A 17,632-nucleotide genomic window follows, 5' to 3' on the forward strand; every position below is an offset into this window, starting at 1 on the left:
AAAAAAAAAAAAAAAAAAAGCAGCAGATTACCTTCATTAACAAGAATATATTATACATTATTGGTTTATCCTTGCCCACGCCACTAGAATATGAGTCCTGTTAGGGTAGTGACACTGTGTTATTTAGAACAGATCTTGGCACAGGAAGACATGTTTTGGAAGAACAGAAACATGTATGCTTAATGACTATGGTCGTAGGGGCTGGTGAGATGGCTCAGTGGTCTAAAGCACCTACTTAGAACAAGCTGAGCAAAGCACAGGGACCACGGTTCTATCCCCCAGCACCACATGCCAGCCAGTCCCGCCCCCTGGTGGGCTGAGCTGGCCACACACACATAAATAAATAAATTTTAAAAAAATAATAATGACTATGGTTGTAGGAAAGGTATGAAAATAAACATTGGGAAGAAAAAAAAAAACCCAAAACATAAGCACACTGGCATATATATATATATATATGTATATTACATATATATGTATATATATAAAATCTCCATCCTCAATTATTCAGCTTTCCTGAACATAGAGATGGAAGACTTTTTTTCCTAAAGAGCTAAGTTGTGGGGCCAGGGAGTTGGCTTAGTGGAATAAGCGCTTCCCTGGCAAGCGCAAGGGCCTGAGTTCAATCCACAGTTCTGCCCCCCCCCCAAAAAAAAAGCTAAGTTGAATTGATTTTCTTCAAAGGTGATTTAATTCTAATGTAGTCCAGATGATAACTGAAGAAACGGAGAGAGAAAAAAAGACAGTCTTTTAGGTAGGATAGTGTACATCTGGATGTGTAACTGATATTGTTGTGTGATTTGTGACTCGGTTTCTCTTCTACAAGTTAGTGGAGATTCAGGTAAAAGGAAGAGTATAAGTGAGCAGAGAAATGTACATATTCTGCATTAGTACTTTAGTTATGAACTGAGTATTTAATTGCATCAGTGTATTGAAGTACACGTTATGTCAGAGACCCTGCATGTTACCTCCACTATATGTGTGTAAATAGAATTTCCTGGGGCTTTTTAAAAAGGAAGAAATCCTACCCAGTTAAAGAGTAAATAAGAAAAGTTTTATGAGGCTTTGGTGTTTTGTAACACCATGGAAGTATAGTTTATATACTAGTAACTACATATTTAAGGCCTACAAGCTGAGGAATTTTGACATCTGTATAATTATGAAGTTATCATCAGTGCTAAATGAACATTATTGTAACTCTCAAAAAGTTTCTTACACTATAAATCTTAAGGCACTAAGATCTGGGGGAAATAAACATCATAATATTTATTCAAATTCATGAAAACGACATTTCTCCATTCATTCAGTCTTGCTTAATTTTCTTGGGGAATGAAGTTTAGTTCATTGTAGAAGACTTACATGTTTTCATTTAGATTCAATACTTTTTCTTGAGGCAAGGTCTCATTTAGCTGGAATTACAGGCATGCACCACGATTCCGGGCATAAGGATTTTAATATATAGTGCATCTCTGATATTCTGCCATATGCTCAGTTAATATTCTACCACTTTGCCACTTCATATGTGTAGGAATCTTCCTGTTATTTAGGTCCTCTTTGCATTTTCCCTCTCTATTCCCCATAGTCATAATATGAAGTATATCTGAATACAGAATAAAAGTTACAAGATAGTATATTGCAACTTCTGTCTTTAATAGTATATAATTTTTAAAATTTAAATATTTTTGATACTTTCTTGGATATCTCTTCTGTTTCTGGAACTATAATGTGTAAGGTTCTCAAAAGATTGGATGGATGGATGAGACTGGCCAGATAGCTCAGCAGATTAAAGCTGCCAGCTTAGGCAGATGCAGGGGCCAGAGTTTGATCCCCTGGAGGCTGAGCCGGCCTGTCCCCAGGGTGCACTGAGACAAGTGATTGAGACTGGGCGTGGTGGCACATGCCTGTAATCCCAGCACTTGGGGCGCTAAAAACAGGAGGATCACTACAAGTCTGATCTGTGTAGTGAGACCTGTAGACACTGTCCTAAATACAGAAGGAAAAAAAAAAGATTGGATAGATATAGGTAGGTAGGTTTCACTTTATTTTCGTTTCTCTGGAAATGTCCTTGTTTTGACTTTTTTTCTTTCCCTTTAAGTTAATCATTTTCTTTCTTGAGAATGTTTTCATTAGATGTACAGTTGGGTTGACATTTATTTTTGCCTTTAGCACTTGTTAAGATGTTCACTGTCTTAAGGACTTACACCATTTGTGATGTGAAATCTGTGGTCATTGCCTAGTTGATGTTTCTCAGTATGTGATACATTGTTTCTCTTTGGCTGGCTTTTGTATTTACTTTGAAGTCAATTATGAGAATCTCAGTGTGACTTTAGTGTGACTTGTCTGTGATTTTAGTCTTATGGTGATTCATTGAACTTTTCAGATTTATAAATTGGTCTTCCATTAAGTTTCTAAACTTATTATCATTATTTCTTCCATGTATTTTCTATCCTTTTCTCTTCCTAGAAATGGCAGATACTTATCAGACATTTGGGATTATTCACAGCTTTCTGAGACTTTTTTCTCTTTCCCTGTCTTTTCCTTTTCTTCTCTCCTGCTTCTTTTCCCCCACATCAGGTTAGGTAATTGCTATTTAGTGATCTTTGAGTTTACTGAGTCTTTCCTCTTTTTTTACTCTAATTTTAAAATAAGGCCTATCCACTGATTTTTTTTTCCTTTCAGAAATTATAGTTTTCAAGTTTAAATTTTTTACTTTGTTGCCTTTTCACTATGATTTCTCTCATTATATTTTCATGCAAGTGTTTATTTCACTGAGCATAATTGTAATAGCTACTTTAAAACCTTTGTTTCAGCCAGGTATGGTGGCCCACAACTGTAGTCCCAGTACTAGAGAGGCTGAAGCAGGAAGATTGCTATAAATTCAAGGACAGCGTGAACTACATAGTGAGATCCTGTCTCAAAAAAACAAAACCAAAAACCAAAAAATCTTTGTCTCATAATTCCATTATCTTTTTGGCATGGACATCTTAGGTTATTTTCTCTCTTAAAGAAGGGCTCCATTTTCTTGTTACTTATATGTTAGGTAATGTTGAATTATATTTGTAGATTGTAAATATTATATTTTACCTACTCTGGCTTCTGTTAAAATCTTGTGTAAAATATTGATACCTTTATTTTAGCAAGAAGTTGACTATGTTAGACTCAAACTGTAAATTCATTCTCTTCTGTGGACAGTGGCTGAATTTGAACTGGATTCCTTTTTGCTTCTACTTTGATACTAATCTGCATATGCATATTTTAGCGATCAGCTTATGTTGTGTTTCTTCCTTTTTATTTTTAATGATTTATTTGGTACACGGTCTCGCCACGCAGCTTGGACTCGTAGTGATCCTCCTGTCTCAATCTCTCCAGCACTGGGATTGCAGGCACGTGCCACCATGCCCAGTTTTGGTGGCCAGCACAATGCGCCTGGGGTTCCAGGGCTGGCACTGCATGTAGTGCTGGGGATCGAACCCAGGTCCTTGTGCTTGCTAGGCAGGTGCTTAGATTGCCAAGCTATCTCCCTAGCTCAACTTACGGTGTTTCACACACAGAACTATGGAATCATTTTTTATTTTCCCCTTGTATGGAATTCTCTTTTCCTTCTGTTCTAGCTATTTTACTTGATCGCTTTTCCTTGCTCCCCTTGACAAAAAAATAGCTCTAGGTCTTTATACCTAAAAAGTCCTGCCCAACCTTGGGACAAAGCTGCAGAAAAATAGGAAATTCATCCAGTTAGTGAAATTTGATTTCTATATCTATTCTGTTTATTCTTCAGAAATCTCAAATAGCTGAGCCATCACCACTGCTACCATACTTTAAAGTTGTTAATAGCAGAAGATTGGTTGTAGCAGTATCATACTGCCTTACTCCAAGTTGAATAAGGACTATATCCTGTGCTGTTGAGAACATCTACACTTTTAAGAGGGTGACCTTCACTGCCTGTATTGAAAAATGAAAGTATGAAGAAATATTAACTCAAAAGATTTTTAAAATTTACTGTCTAATGAATAATAGTTAAATTGTAAATCTGACTGTAAGGGAATACAGTGCCTCATCTCCTTTCTCATTATTTAGTATGGAGTGTTCCTTTGCATATTCTGGCATCAGTAACAGTCATAGTCTAGTGCTTATCACAATAGCTAACATTAATTGTATATTTCAGGTACAGTGCTGTTTTACATGAATTACTTGATGAATGGCCTTTTTATAGATTAAGAAACAAGCAAAAAGTTTGAGTAATTTGCATAAAATAGCACAGGGTTCCCTTTTTATACCAGTAAAGAGCAAGAATTAATGAGCCAGAAGTCTGGGCTGAGACAACTGAGTTGAGTTAGAGGAACATAGTATTTGTAGCTTTCTAAGGTAATCTGTGTTAACTCATATATAACTAAACTAACATAACTGACAATACAATCAAACCAGAGAAAAAATTACTTTTATGATTCTTCCATCTCCTTTCTCTGTATCCCTTTTCCATTTTCACCTCATTCTCAGTGCCCAGCACTCTGTATGTTTGGCTCTGTGTCTTCCCTTCCTTTCAGTCATGTTTCCTGCTCCCTATCCTCAGGTTGTTTAGATTACCTGATGAAAGAAATGCATGCTAAGGAACTTAGTGCTAAGAAATTGACCTCTGAAATGTGGCTCAGTGAAATTGTTCTTTTGGTTGTAGTTTTTTGCTCTTCTGTTTTATTTTTACTCAGGGTGCCAGAGATGGAACCCAGTACCTTGTGTATGGTCAGCAAGTGTTGTACCTGAGCTACACCCCAGCCTCAAGTATTACTTTTTAAAACTATGTGTTCAGTTTGTGTCAGGTGTGGTACCAGTGTTTTCTCCAGAGGGTGCGTATGAACCTGGCATCCTGGACACTTGGTGCTCACTTCACCTTCCCTGACTTCATCACTGAGGCCACTCCTGGGAGCACATGGAAGGAAGAAAGAGAAAAAGGGCATTCAGAGTGCTAGACGCAGAAAACCTTCAGTATTTTTAAAATTTCTACGTATTTGTAGCATATAATTATTACATTCCTCATGAGTTGATACACATAGATAACATCTTAATTTTTTTAAACCTCTTCCCCTCCCCTAACGTTCACTGGTTTTTTTTTTGGACATCTGCGTTAGCTGTGCACACAACACCTATGAAGTTCTGTATATATTTGGAATATTGTTCACAGTATTCTCTTAAACACAAAAGAATAATAAGTGATAACTGAGAGGCTTAAACCAGAGGAATTTCTTTTCTTCCCAGGTAAAAGTCTGAGCTGGTAGATTCGGTCAGGAGATAAAAACTCTATTCAAGGTCATTCAGATTCTTACCAATCATGTTTGCCCAGCATTTCCCAGAGTATTAATACTTGAGTTGCCATGGTTGAGCATAGGACCACTGCATCTTTATGCCACCTGGAGGAAGGGGGAAAGAGATTTCAGGGCAAGTTCATTCAGAGATGTGTTGCAAAACTTACAGATGTAGTTTTGCATGGTGGTACATACCTTTAATTCCAGCATCGTGGGAGACTGAGGCAGGAAGATCCCACATTTAAGGCCACGCTGGATAATTGAGAGAAAGACCCTGTCTCAAAATTTTTTTTAAAGGAGTAGCTGCTGGGGATACAGTTTAACATGTAAGTCCTTAGTTCAATCTCCAGTACTGGGGGGCAGGGGAGAGATGTACTCAGTCCCTGCTTCTCATTAGCCAACTTTAGTCACATGACCATAGCAAATGATTTTGGAAAAGGCAGTCAGTAGCTATAGAGAACTGTATAGGGCTCTGTTACTAAAGGGGTAGAAAGAGAATGGATATTAGACGACTGCTAGCTGTCTCCCCTACAGAAGTTTGTTGGCAATTTTTGCCAGCCAATCCTGTAGCACATTAAAAGAGTTGTTAGGGAATAACTCTTATCAGTGTACTTTTGATCAGTAGCGTAGTAAGATAAAGATGGTACTTCAGTAGCTACATATTTTCAGAAACTATATACAAAACTGGATGCTAGAGAATTTGATGAAATCCCTTGAACTGTATTAAAATTGCTGGATATATGAGCTAATGATTATGTATTTTCTTGTATTTTAGGCCTCAACTCCATATAGCATAGATTCAGATTCTTTGGGAATGGAGTGTATTATTTCGGGAAGTGCCTCTCCAACTCTGGCAATCAACACTGTGACTAACAAAGTAATTCCACTTTTTGAACATCTTTGAAATATCCTTGAGTAATATATTTAATTTGCTTTTATAGTGATAGAGATCTGTATATGGTCAAGCTTCAAGGTTATGTAAATTTGCTTAATCTATTCATGCTTATTGTATTCATACAATATTTTGAGGTATGTATGAATTAGAAGAAAATTTTCTCAGAAATTAGAAGGTGCTTACTGGGAAACTATTAATTTAAAATCTTTTTTTTTTTTTAATTTAAAATCTTGATTCTGCCTATTCCCATCGATAGAATTTCTGAGCTAGCATTTTATTGAACTGTTTTAAAACTTTGATCTCCCCTTCACATATATGTTGAAAAAAGATGTTTGAATTTCAGGGAGCCAGAATGATCTAGTAAAACAAATAATTTGGGCAACCTAATAGAGTTTGTTGGAGTAAGTCAACCTGTTCTGATATTTAAGTTTAAGCACATATTCAGAAGCAGTATTTGGAGGTTGAATATGTTTTGTGATGTGAATCAAAACTTTATGCTCAGTGATTAGATACCTAGAGAGATACAAATGTTTCTTTGTTACAAAGTAATTTCTTAACCTCTCACCTCAGAACTCTAAAAAGGTCTGAGAGTTTCATAAATTCATTTGTGTGTGTGTGTGTTTCTCTTATGCTCGATCCTTCATCCCCTGAAGCCTATACCTGTCATCCTCCTACTCATATTCTCTTCCAGTCTTGTTTGCATTATCTGACTTTTACCCTCTTTTCCTTCCCTTTCCTCTCTGGCTCTCATTAGTACTATTTCATTGTTTTTATCTTTTCTTCTTCTTAGGCACACATTAGAAGCACATGCCTAAATATATTATCGAATTGAAATAGTACTCAAAGGATCTTTTTGCTTCGTGACAGTCAGGTATTCAGTTTAGAAAGGGAACTGGCCACTAACATGTATAGAATATTACTTTTTTCCCACAAGGCCGTCTGTGGAATTATATCAGTCATTTAGGGGAGGGGACTGTTTATCTTTGTTGGTGGGTGATGATCCTAGAATTTCAGTGCAGTCATGCCAAGTTTGTTTCTCTACCCTTGTTAATAGGGGCTAGCAATATGTATTCCCAGCAGTCATCTCTTAATGATGACCAGCTAGATAGAACAACTCTGGTGAAGTACATGGGTTAGAATAAGAAGGCTCTAATACTGCTCTGCAATATGAATAATGCTTAATTTTCTGACCAAATAACATGGTGTTGACGGAGCTGAAGTTTTCTACCTTCTTTCACATGTAATGGGGATGGCTAACATCAGACATCTGTAAAATCTCCCTCCCTAAAAAAGGAGGGAGAGAGTAGAGATTAAGACTGTTAGGACTCCAGTGGCCAACACTCCTGAGCAAAGGCAAACAAATTGAGATAAACCTTGCAGAATTCCTTGGGGACATTTGCCAATTCTTCATGCATGGCATGGAGAGTAGACAGAACAGCCTAGAGCAGTCTTTGAGTTACAGACAAACACTGGAGTTTAGGGCTATACGATAGCTGCATTTTGAGTCAAGGTCCCGAGGAACCTCTCAGAAAGGACTTCAGCTCTTTGTAAACTATCTACTTTAGACATTTGCTAACTACTAGTTTTGTGTGCTTGGCCTCAGTCACAAAGTACTACTTCCACTAGGCAGAATTCAGCAGTCTTATAAAGCAAGAGATAAAAATTATAGTTCAGGTCTTCAAGAAGGAGAGGAATGGCAAGTATTCTAGGTCTTAAAGTTGTTACTTAAAAGACTTATTCTGTTTGAACAAACAGAAATTGATGAGTTGTAATATGCAAATGTTCTTCTAGCAAGAAGAAAACTAAATGCTGTTTGGAAGAATGTAATATCCAGAGCTTCTAAAATTTTTCATGATTTATTGACATAAGTTCTATACCTTATGAACCTCTGCTCTTGATTATTAAAAAATAGTAAAAGAATATACAACTGATAAGGAAACAAAATAAATCTTTGGATAATTCAAAAGTAAGAAGGGAAAAAGAAAAAGAGATGGGACCAAAAGAAAGCAAATAGTATTTAAAATCTAATTACATTAAGATTTACATTAAATGCAAATACATAAAATACTCAGTTTTAAAAGACAGCCTATCAGATTTTAACAACCATCTGTTGCTTGTAAAGGATTGTAAAAAGAAAGCAAATTACCAAAAAAAGAGATGTTTCATTAACAAAAGCAAACAAAGTATAAAGCTAAATTTGTATGTCTAATTACATAATCTCAAAAGATGACATTGGTATAGTGGAGTGAAACTCCCAACCTGAAAGGTACCAGGATGAATTCTTGTTCTCTAAAACTGAAGAATGAATTTTAGAAACAAAAGGAGTTTAAGAGCAGAATTATATTTATTGGGGGAAAGAAACTTCCTGTCTGAGAGAGGGATAGAAGGGGGACCCAAGTGGGTTGTCCCAGAATCTGGGTTTCTGGGGATTTTTATAGAGCAAAACCATGGTGAGGGGGTCTAAGGTGGAAACCATGGGAATTTGCTGCGGTGGGCATGAGGTGGGACTAAACTATGGTCAACCAGCAAGGTTACAACCACCATTGCTTGTAAAATTGATTGAATCCAGGACCAAATGGGCAAATGAGTCATGTAGCAAGCAGGCATGACTATGGAACAGGGTCTCTTCCTGTTGGGGGAGTGACTCCTCCTGGCTCTTTCAAGGTGATTGATACCTGTTTAGAATATCAATCCCTGATGTCCATCCCTACGAAAGTACTTGGCTGCACTTGTTTACGATTTTTTCTTGAGGTTTGTCCCATAATGGGAGTGTCTGTCTTTTCCAAAATTGGAAAGTAACCTTGTCTTCCATATTGTCTCCTTGAGGGCCTACCCATCTGACTGCCTATGCAGTTTCTATCTAATTTAGCTGCCTACAAGATGGCTGAAAAGAGACATGGACAAATTTTGTATTACAGTGGTAGAAATGAATATTTCTGTCTGTGAACTCATGGAACAAGCAAGCAGAATTTAAGACAAGAAAAAAAAAGCTTAGGTTAAAAAAAAGAGAGAACCACAAAAATGAAATTTGACCCAGTTCACACACACACACACACACACACACACACACACACACACACACGTATGTATTACATCCAACAGTTACACAATATAATTTTTTATTGACATATTAGAGATTGAACCCAGGACCTTGGACATGCTAGGAAGGCACTTTACTTCTGAGCTTCATTCCTAGCCCCAAACTTTTTTTTTTTTTTTTTTTGGTGAGATAGGGTCTTGCTATGTTGTTCAGACTGGTATTGAACTCACTTTGTAGCCCTGGTTGGCTTTGAATTCACGTTGATCCTCCTTCTGCCTCCTCATTGCTGGGATTACAGGCATGTACAACCATACTCCTCCAAAGTATGCATTTTTTAAAAAGTATACATTGAATAGTTACAAAATTAACCACATATGGATCTATGTTTGATTCTAAAGGAAGTCTCAACAAGTTTCAGAAGACTGACAAGGTGCAGATTATTTTAGCAATAATAACAAAAAGATACCAGAAAATTACTCCAAAATTTCCAGGTTCAGCATTGTAGTTTTAAATAATCATAGATTAAAGGAACACAGTAGAAAATAGAACACATTTTGATGAAAAATACAAATGTGACATAACAATGCCTATAAGAGTGAGTTAAAATCATAGCCTTAATTATATACAGCTAGACTAAACAAAGGTTAAATAGGCCGACACAGGGGGTTCAATCCCCAGTGTGTTATGCTGGCCCTGTCACCAAGGCGTGCTGAGGCGGAGATTGAGACTGCATGTGGTGGCATGCACCTATAATCCCAGTGCTTGGGAGGCTGAAAACAGGAGGATCTCTATGATTCCGATCTGTGTAGTGAGACCCTGTAGACCCTGTACTAAATACATTTTTAAAGAGTAATAAAAGTTTAGAAAATGCTTATATAAAATAACAATAATTGAAACAAAACTTTGAGCTTTAAGGTTTCTCACTGTTGGAAATGTTGATTGAAACTTTGAATCTCTTTCTAGAAATAGGATACAACAACCGTTATAGACTAACAAGTTCATGTAAATCAGTTTTGGCAAATCAGCCCCTTCTTGGAAATCAGATGTAGATTAAATAAAAATACTACCTAAAAAATAATTGCAATAGTGACAAACAGTAAACTCAAGAACATTTATAGGAATACAAAATATGGTGTGACCAAGGTAAAAACCACACTGTCTGGTATGTAATTAAAATTTACCGGGCATGGTGAAAAACATCTTACAATGTGGAGAAAATAAGCAGCCAGAAGTGACGTGGATAATAAGATTAATGTAGAAAAGAGCAAAGTTACAGCTATTTTATGAAGAAGCTGAAAGACACATTGAATATATGGGTGATATAAGAAACCCAAATCCTAGAGTCATCATTCACTGATGAAATGGTTGTTTATGCAGAAAACTGAAAAGATTGTATAGGTAAAGTATTAGAGCCTTTTAAAGCTTCTGTGTATAAGATCTTTTTAACAGGATCTTTTTATACAAGATCAGTGTTAATTTGTGGCATTTTTGGCTGTACTAGCTGCAGGCAGAAAATAAAGCTTGAAAGATAACATTTGTATTAGTGTTCAAAAACATCAAATACTCAGCCAGACGTGGTAGTGCAGGCCTGTAATCCTAGTTCTCTGGGAGGCTGAGGCAGAAGGATCTCAAATTTGATCCTTACTTGGGTGATATTTAGCAGTACTCTTACTTCAATAAATAAAATAAAAAGATCCAAAAATGCTAATATTAAATGAATGATAAATGCTATACTGAAAACTGTGAAAAATTACTAGGAGAAAACAAAAAGACATAGATAATTTTTATGTGGGAGACTGGCATAAAGAAGTCAGAAGTTCTGAAATTGATTTGCAGATTTAATACGATAAAACTGTAAGATATTTTTTGGGGGAAGATAGTGGTCTAGGAAATACCAAGCTGATCCTGAAATGTGAATGGGAATCCAAGTGTCCAATGATAATTGAAGAAAAAGATGAAAAGTAGAGGATTTATGCTTCCAAATAGTAAGACTAGCCAAAAGTGTGGTATAGTATTAGAGTAAGGATAGACAGATTCATACAACAGAATTAAGTGCTGTCTTTCAATAAATAATGGTTCTGAGAGCTAAATATAGGTGATAAAACAGTAAGTTTTAGTGGAAGAAAAGAATGAATTTTTCTAAAAATGCGAAGAAGAAAATAATGTTAAGAGCAGATATGAATTTAGGAAGCAAGAAAACCATATATTATACGATTCCATTTATAATTAGCTCAAAAGTAGAAAAACCAAGCAGCAGTGATAGAAATCCACGTAGCGATGACATGTGGACAGCAGTCATCTCTGAGTGCTGACTGGGAAGCGTGTGAGCAGGGACTGTGGAGTGCTGGTACTAGAGGCGTCAGTCTTATGCAAAGCTGGTCAGTCTGGACCTCTGGGTAGTTGAGACCTCTATAGAGAATCTGTGAGTCACAACTTTTCATAACAACATATGTTTTTGTATTTTCATTTTCACAGCTGTGGCAAGAATAGTGGTGTGTAAAACTGTTAATGTCTTAGCACTAATGAAGGCAACACTAACTGTGCTCAGCAGTTGTTGTATTCTTCACTGCCATGTACCCTAATATAAAAATTTGTTTTATTTATCTTTGGTAAAGCAGGAAAAAGTTTTATTAATTATAAACTTTGAGTACACATCTTTTTAGTATTCTGTGGAAGGATATGGGGATGATACACCACTTCTGGAGATTGAATTACATTTGTTACTTTAAGGAAAAGCATTTGCGTGATTGAATTGAAAGCTTAACTAGCTGCTGTGTTTAGGGGCCACTGGTGTATGTGAAAGAACAAGTGACAGTGATTATTTTGGGGATTGACAAATTTTTTTTGAAAATTAACCAAGGAAGCGGGGCTGGGGAGATGGCTCAGTAGAATAAGTGCTTGCCTAGCAAGCACAAGGGCCTGAGTTCAATCCCCGGTTCGGCCAAAAAACAAAAAAACCCAAAAGCTCCAAGGTAGCCTGTTGCTTCAAGGAAAACTATTTTTATTTTTTGTTTGTTTGTTTTTATTTTTAGTACAGGGTCTACAGGGTCTCACTACACAGATCAGACTCATAGTGATCCTCCTGTTTTCAGCCTCCCAAGCACTAGGATTACAGGCACATGCCACCATGCCCAGTCTCAGTTACCATCTCAGCAGGGCCGCAGGGCAAGGCAGGCACGCCAGGGATCAAACTCTGGTCCCTGAGACTGCCTAAGTAGGCACTTCGGTCTGCTCAGGTATCTGGTTGGCCCTCAAGGAAAACTATTGACATTATCTTTTTCTTGAGCTGTTAAGAAAAAAATATAATTATGGGAAACATATCCACTACAGTGAGACTGATAGCTTTCCAGTCTTTAGAAAGGTGTCTCTAAAGAGATTGGGGTAATGTTAACAAGTGTACAGTTTTTATGTTGTATGATAAAGTCATACATTTAGAACATCAACTTAGTAAATTAAAGATCTGTATAACTTAGTAAATCATTATTTTCTAGGTGACCCGTGCATGATGTTACAAAATTATGCATGGATATACGATCCATTCAAAGTATAAGGTAAAACACTTTAATGGAGCAGAGTATGAAAATTTATTGCCATGGTTCAGATTCCACATTACAGCTTACTTTCCAAAAATTGCCATTGTTATGATTTGATCCACTGTCAAAGAAGACCATCCACACTTACCTGAAAAGTCTATTGAAACATTTCTCCCTTTACCAGCTGTTTTTTCTGATCACCACTTAAACAACACATGCAACAGATTGAATGTGGAAGTAGAAGTGAGAACCTGTCCTCTGTTAAACCATACACTGAGGTTTACAAAACTGAAAAACAAGACCAGTCTTCCCATTTTATTTATTTTATGGAGGAAATAATTTTACATTAACATGTTGATTTTAAAAGAACTAATAAAAAATAAAGGACATGAATAAACAAAAAAAAGATTAAATACAAAAAAAATAAAAGAACTAATAGAAAATTTTTTTGAGTTTTAATTTCTAACATACCAGTTATTGATAGATGTATCAACATGAACAAAAGCTCCTGGACTCTAATTCTTAAAACTGAAAGGGGCCTGACATCAAATTTTAAGAATTGTTTCTCTGTACTTTAATTACATGGGTATGCCTGTTTTGCAATAAATAAAAGAATTTGTGTGTTTTGCTCATCAATACGAATGTTTAGCTTCCCTCTAAAGAAATTTAAGAGGAATTGTCTAAAGTGATGAAATTTCCAGCTTTAGTGACAGGTAATTGAGCATGGGCAAGAGAAAATGGCCAAGAAAGTGACCTTGAGATGCTTACAATTTGTTGATACTGTTTTATAGTTCTAAAAATTATTCCTAGGGGCCTGTACCATTGGTGGCAAACCTATAGTATGCTTTCTGCTGCAGGCTGTTTGCTGTCACTGAAATGTCTAAAAGGTTTGTCATTACTGAACTATACCCTTGATCTTCATGAAATTTACACTGGAAATTTTCACCAGAAAAGTCTTTGCCAGAGTTTTCTTTATTCCGTTATTTTTTTCTAACATTCCCTTAGAAATTACCTAAAGATTTATTTCTAGCTAAGGAGTGTAGTTTAAGACATACATGCCTAATTTTTCATGTATTCAACCTCACTTGGCAGATGTTAGTGAGCGTTGGTCACTATCCTGTTTTTAACACAGACAGAATCATAAATCAGTTGGTTACTAAATTCAGCAAATATTTATTAACTATACTATAAAGAAAACAGATTGTTTGCGATTATTGGGAACTCGGAGGTTAACATTCTAATGGTGGTTAAGAATTTGCTGTACATTAGTTAAACTATTAATATCAAATGTATTAACCACTTACTGGTCCAATTATTTAAGTACAGGATGACCAAAACTTACATTTATTTCTGTTAATTTTTGTAAGATTATATAACAAGAAATATACAAGTGACAATTTTATCAAATATATTCAGTATAAGAATTAACTGGTTAAAATGACACCAGCCTGAACAGTACTTGGGATAAACAAAAGCACTGCCCAAGTAATGTTCATTGTAATCTGTTAAGTGGTTAGTCTCATGAAAGTATGAACATTAATGTTAGTAATAGTATCTGATCAGAACCATGAAAGTAAGGTTAGTTTTCTGTTTAAAAAATAACTTTTTAGTTTCTAATTGAAATTTATGTTTGAGACAAACTAAACCACTGGGGGGGAAAAAAAAAAAGTGCACTGTCAATGGTGTAAGTCTACAAGAGTCCCCAGCCTCTTCCAGTTAACCATGTTCAACAGTTTCACATAATAGGCCTCCACATTTAATGTGTATATTTAGCATATTATTTCTAAAAGTTGGATCACTTATGTATGGTTTTCTCAGTATGTTGAAAGTTACATTTCCATTTAAGAATATAACAATTATCATTTTTAATCTATGTTTTATATGCTTTTGTGATGCCTAAAGTTTTGATAGAATAATTTTCTTAAAGCTTAAATAAAATAAATATACATTATAAAAATATTTAACAGTAAAAATCTATATAGTCTCTATTAACTACCTGATAAATTTGAATTTATATATTTCTATACAAGTATGTCCTTTAGTTTTGAGAATATTAAGAAAATTATTTCGTGTTGAATATGGATTAGGCTTTGAGGACATGGGATTTTGGGATAAACACCATCTGAAAGACCACTGTTTTTTTTTGTTTTGTTTTGTTTTGTTTTGTTTTGTTTTGTTTGATTTGGTTTTGAGTTTTGTTTTGGCAAGTAACATTTGTATTTGCATTTCTTTTATGCCTGATTTATTCCCGCACCATTTTTGTTTCTTCGGTTTCTTGTAGGATGTCTTGTTCTTCTTTGCAACTTCCTGTGGTTCAGGAATAATTTGTTCCTTTTTGGTGAGGGTCATCTCATGTGGCAGGGGGAGCTTGTGCATGGGTTAATCTGGCCATGAGCTCTGTAAATGTGGTGGCACTCTTGGGTACTTTGTCCACCTGGTTATGTTTGATCTCCATCTAAACCCCTAAGTTCAGCGTTACTGTGCATTTTTAAACATGAGGCCATTGATGTTTTGTCTTACTGCTATATGCTGTTTTGTTTTCATATAGTTTTTTTTATTTTAAAAAGGTACAACAGAATTTCATAACAATCATAGGAGAATGACAGTTAATATGTGGCATATTGTATCTTCAAACTACTCAGTACAAGATATAGGCATAAACAGTTCTCCAGTTGATATTGACGTGAGCCTTCCTTTTCAGTGAACTAAGAGATGCTAATAGTATAGCTGCCTTTTATTTTTTTCTCCCTTTTCCTTCCCCCTTTTCAGTTTCTTTTTCCTTTAAACAACTTTCCATTTCACAAAATCTGTTGTACATTCTAGGCCTTATTATTTGCACTTTTCGTTTCTCATACCAGGAAGATGATATGATATTTACACATAAGAGTCTTGATTTATTTCACTTCTGTGTTTTCAAGTTGCATTTATTTATTTATTTGTTTATTTATTGTGGAACCGGGGATTGAAATCAGGCCCTTGCCAGGCAAGCGCTTATTCTACTGAGCTATCTCCCCGGCACCTCCATTTACAGCCATAAAGTTTGTCCTTTATGGCTGAGCAGTCATATATAGTTGTTTTAAAAGTACTTGTTATTATAAGAACTATGTATTTAGTTACTACTTCTTTTTGATTCTAGGTAACATTGTACAATACTGATCAGGACGGTAGTGATAGCCCACGCAGTAGCCTTAACAACAGTCTCTCAGACCAGAGTTTGGCATCTGTTAATTTGAACAGCGTTGGAAGTGTGCATAGTTATACACCGGTAAGTCTTAGTGAAGTTTGCCTTTTGGTCAGATACTCATTTACTGCTTAAAACTAAAGCAAATATGGCTTAAGTCCACATTTTAAAATGAAGATTTATATTTCTCACTAGTCAATTTTTTCGTAGCACAGACTTCTACATTAACAGTGTTTTAATTTGATATTTATATTTTTACTTTAGTATAAATATACATTTGTGCTGTGTGTTATATATTTTGATGTACTTTATTCTGTGCTTATATAAAATCAACTATAGTAGGAAAAATTAGTGGACCCGTAGTTGATGATACTCTACACTTTTGGGGAAAAATAACTTAGAAGATGTGTGTACTAATTTTATCTTCCAGCTGTAGTTCTGAGAGAGGGATTCAGAGCCAAGCCAAAAAAATGACCCATGTAAGTGTTCTTGTTTCTGTGCTTATTTGTTACCTATTACAAGAACACAACCCTAGAGTTATCTGATAGCTTCTTTCCAGATCATCTGGCTGCTGTTCCTACCATTGGGCAGAGAACAGAGCCCTGTATTGTACACTGTTGTTCATCAGTATAAACTTGATCTCATGAGGTCACCTCCTGTTTTATCATGAGCATATAAAGGAGGAAAGTCAGACAAAAACACCAAAACACCCCACTGAACAAAAAGACAAAGGGAGAAATATATGACAAGAAAATAATGCAAAGGAAACAAAATTGTGACAGCAGAATTAAAATTTACATTGGGATGGTAGTGATGGACGCCTTGGACCGAGTTGTAAAGCCCGAAACAAAAAGAGCCAAGAGATTCCTTGAGAACAGAGAACCAAAACTTGGTGAAAATAATAAAAACGCCATGGGTGATTAAAGGGGAAATGCGAATGCAGCAGCACTTCAAGTCCTGAAAGATGAGGAAAATATTACAAGACCATTTGAAGATTAGACATCACTGGAATTCTTTTCAGGGAAGCCAGATTGTGCTTTATTCATGTTTGGATCCCATAATAAGAAGTGTCACAGTAACCTAGTAATAGGTTGTATGTATGACTACCACATGCTGGATATGATTGAATTAGGTATTAAGAAATTTGTGTCTCTAAAAGATACTAAGATTTCTTTAGAGGCCTCATGGTGGCAAATATCTGTCTGGTTGGGTTAAGTATGTTCTGCACTTCACTGTTCTGAAGGGGAAGGTTTATTTTCGCAGCTGTAAGTTGCTTTTGAAGAAATCTGGTTGCAGAACGCCATAAATTGAGTTGGAAGAGATGGGACCTTCATTGGACCTTGTTCTGAGGAGGACATACCTGGCTTCAGATGACCTTTATAAGTTATCTATGAAAATGCCAAGTCTTAAGCCAAAGAAGAAGAAAAATATGTCTCAGGATACTTTTGGTACAACTTACAAAAGGATTCATATGCAGAAACAAGACCTAGGCAAACTACAAACCAGGAAAATGAAAGGATTAAAGAAGTGACCTGCAGAAAAGCTAACATAAGGCCAGGAGAAAAAGTCAAAGAGAATTAAAAACAATAATAGAGCTTAACCAACAACTACAGTTTTATTGTACTCTATTTATTATAAGAATCATCAAGCTTCAATACAATTCCATTTCTTAAAAGAATTTATTGTATT

The 17,632-nt window shown here is 35.7% G+C and overlaps 1 protein-coding gene and 1 pseudogene across 3 annotated transcripts in view; both read left to right on the top strand.

Moving 5' to 3' along the window:
* Positions 1-17,632, top strand: part of Foxj3 (forkhead box J3) — a 152,108-nt gene that overhangs the window by 115,446 nt on the left and 19,030 nt on the right. For 2 of the 3 annotated variants that reach the window (XM_004645945.2, XM_023706192.1), the window contains 2 exons: positions 6,070-6,171; positions 15,899-16,027. In XM_004645945.2, coding sequence (XP_004646002.1) covers positions 6,070-6,171; positions 15,899-16,027 — 231 coding nt within the window. The remainder of the gene's footprint in view (positions 1-6,069; positions 6,172-15,898; positions 16,028-17,632) is intronic. The other variant, XM_023706194.1, reaches the window with a different exon arrangement.
* On the top strand, positions 16,757-17,543 carry LOC111813945 (annotated as a pseudogene).

This window comes from Octodon degus, unplaced genomic scaffold (genome assembly GCF_000260255.1).
Source record: "Octodon degus isolate 3935 unplaced genomic scaffold, OctDeg1.0 scaffold00245, whole genome shotgun sequence".
Lineage (NCBI taxonomy): Eukaryota > Metazoa > Chordata > Mammalia > Rodentia > Octodontidae > Octodon > Octodon degus.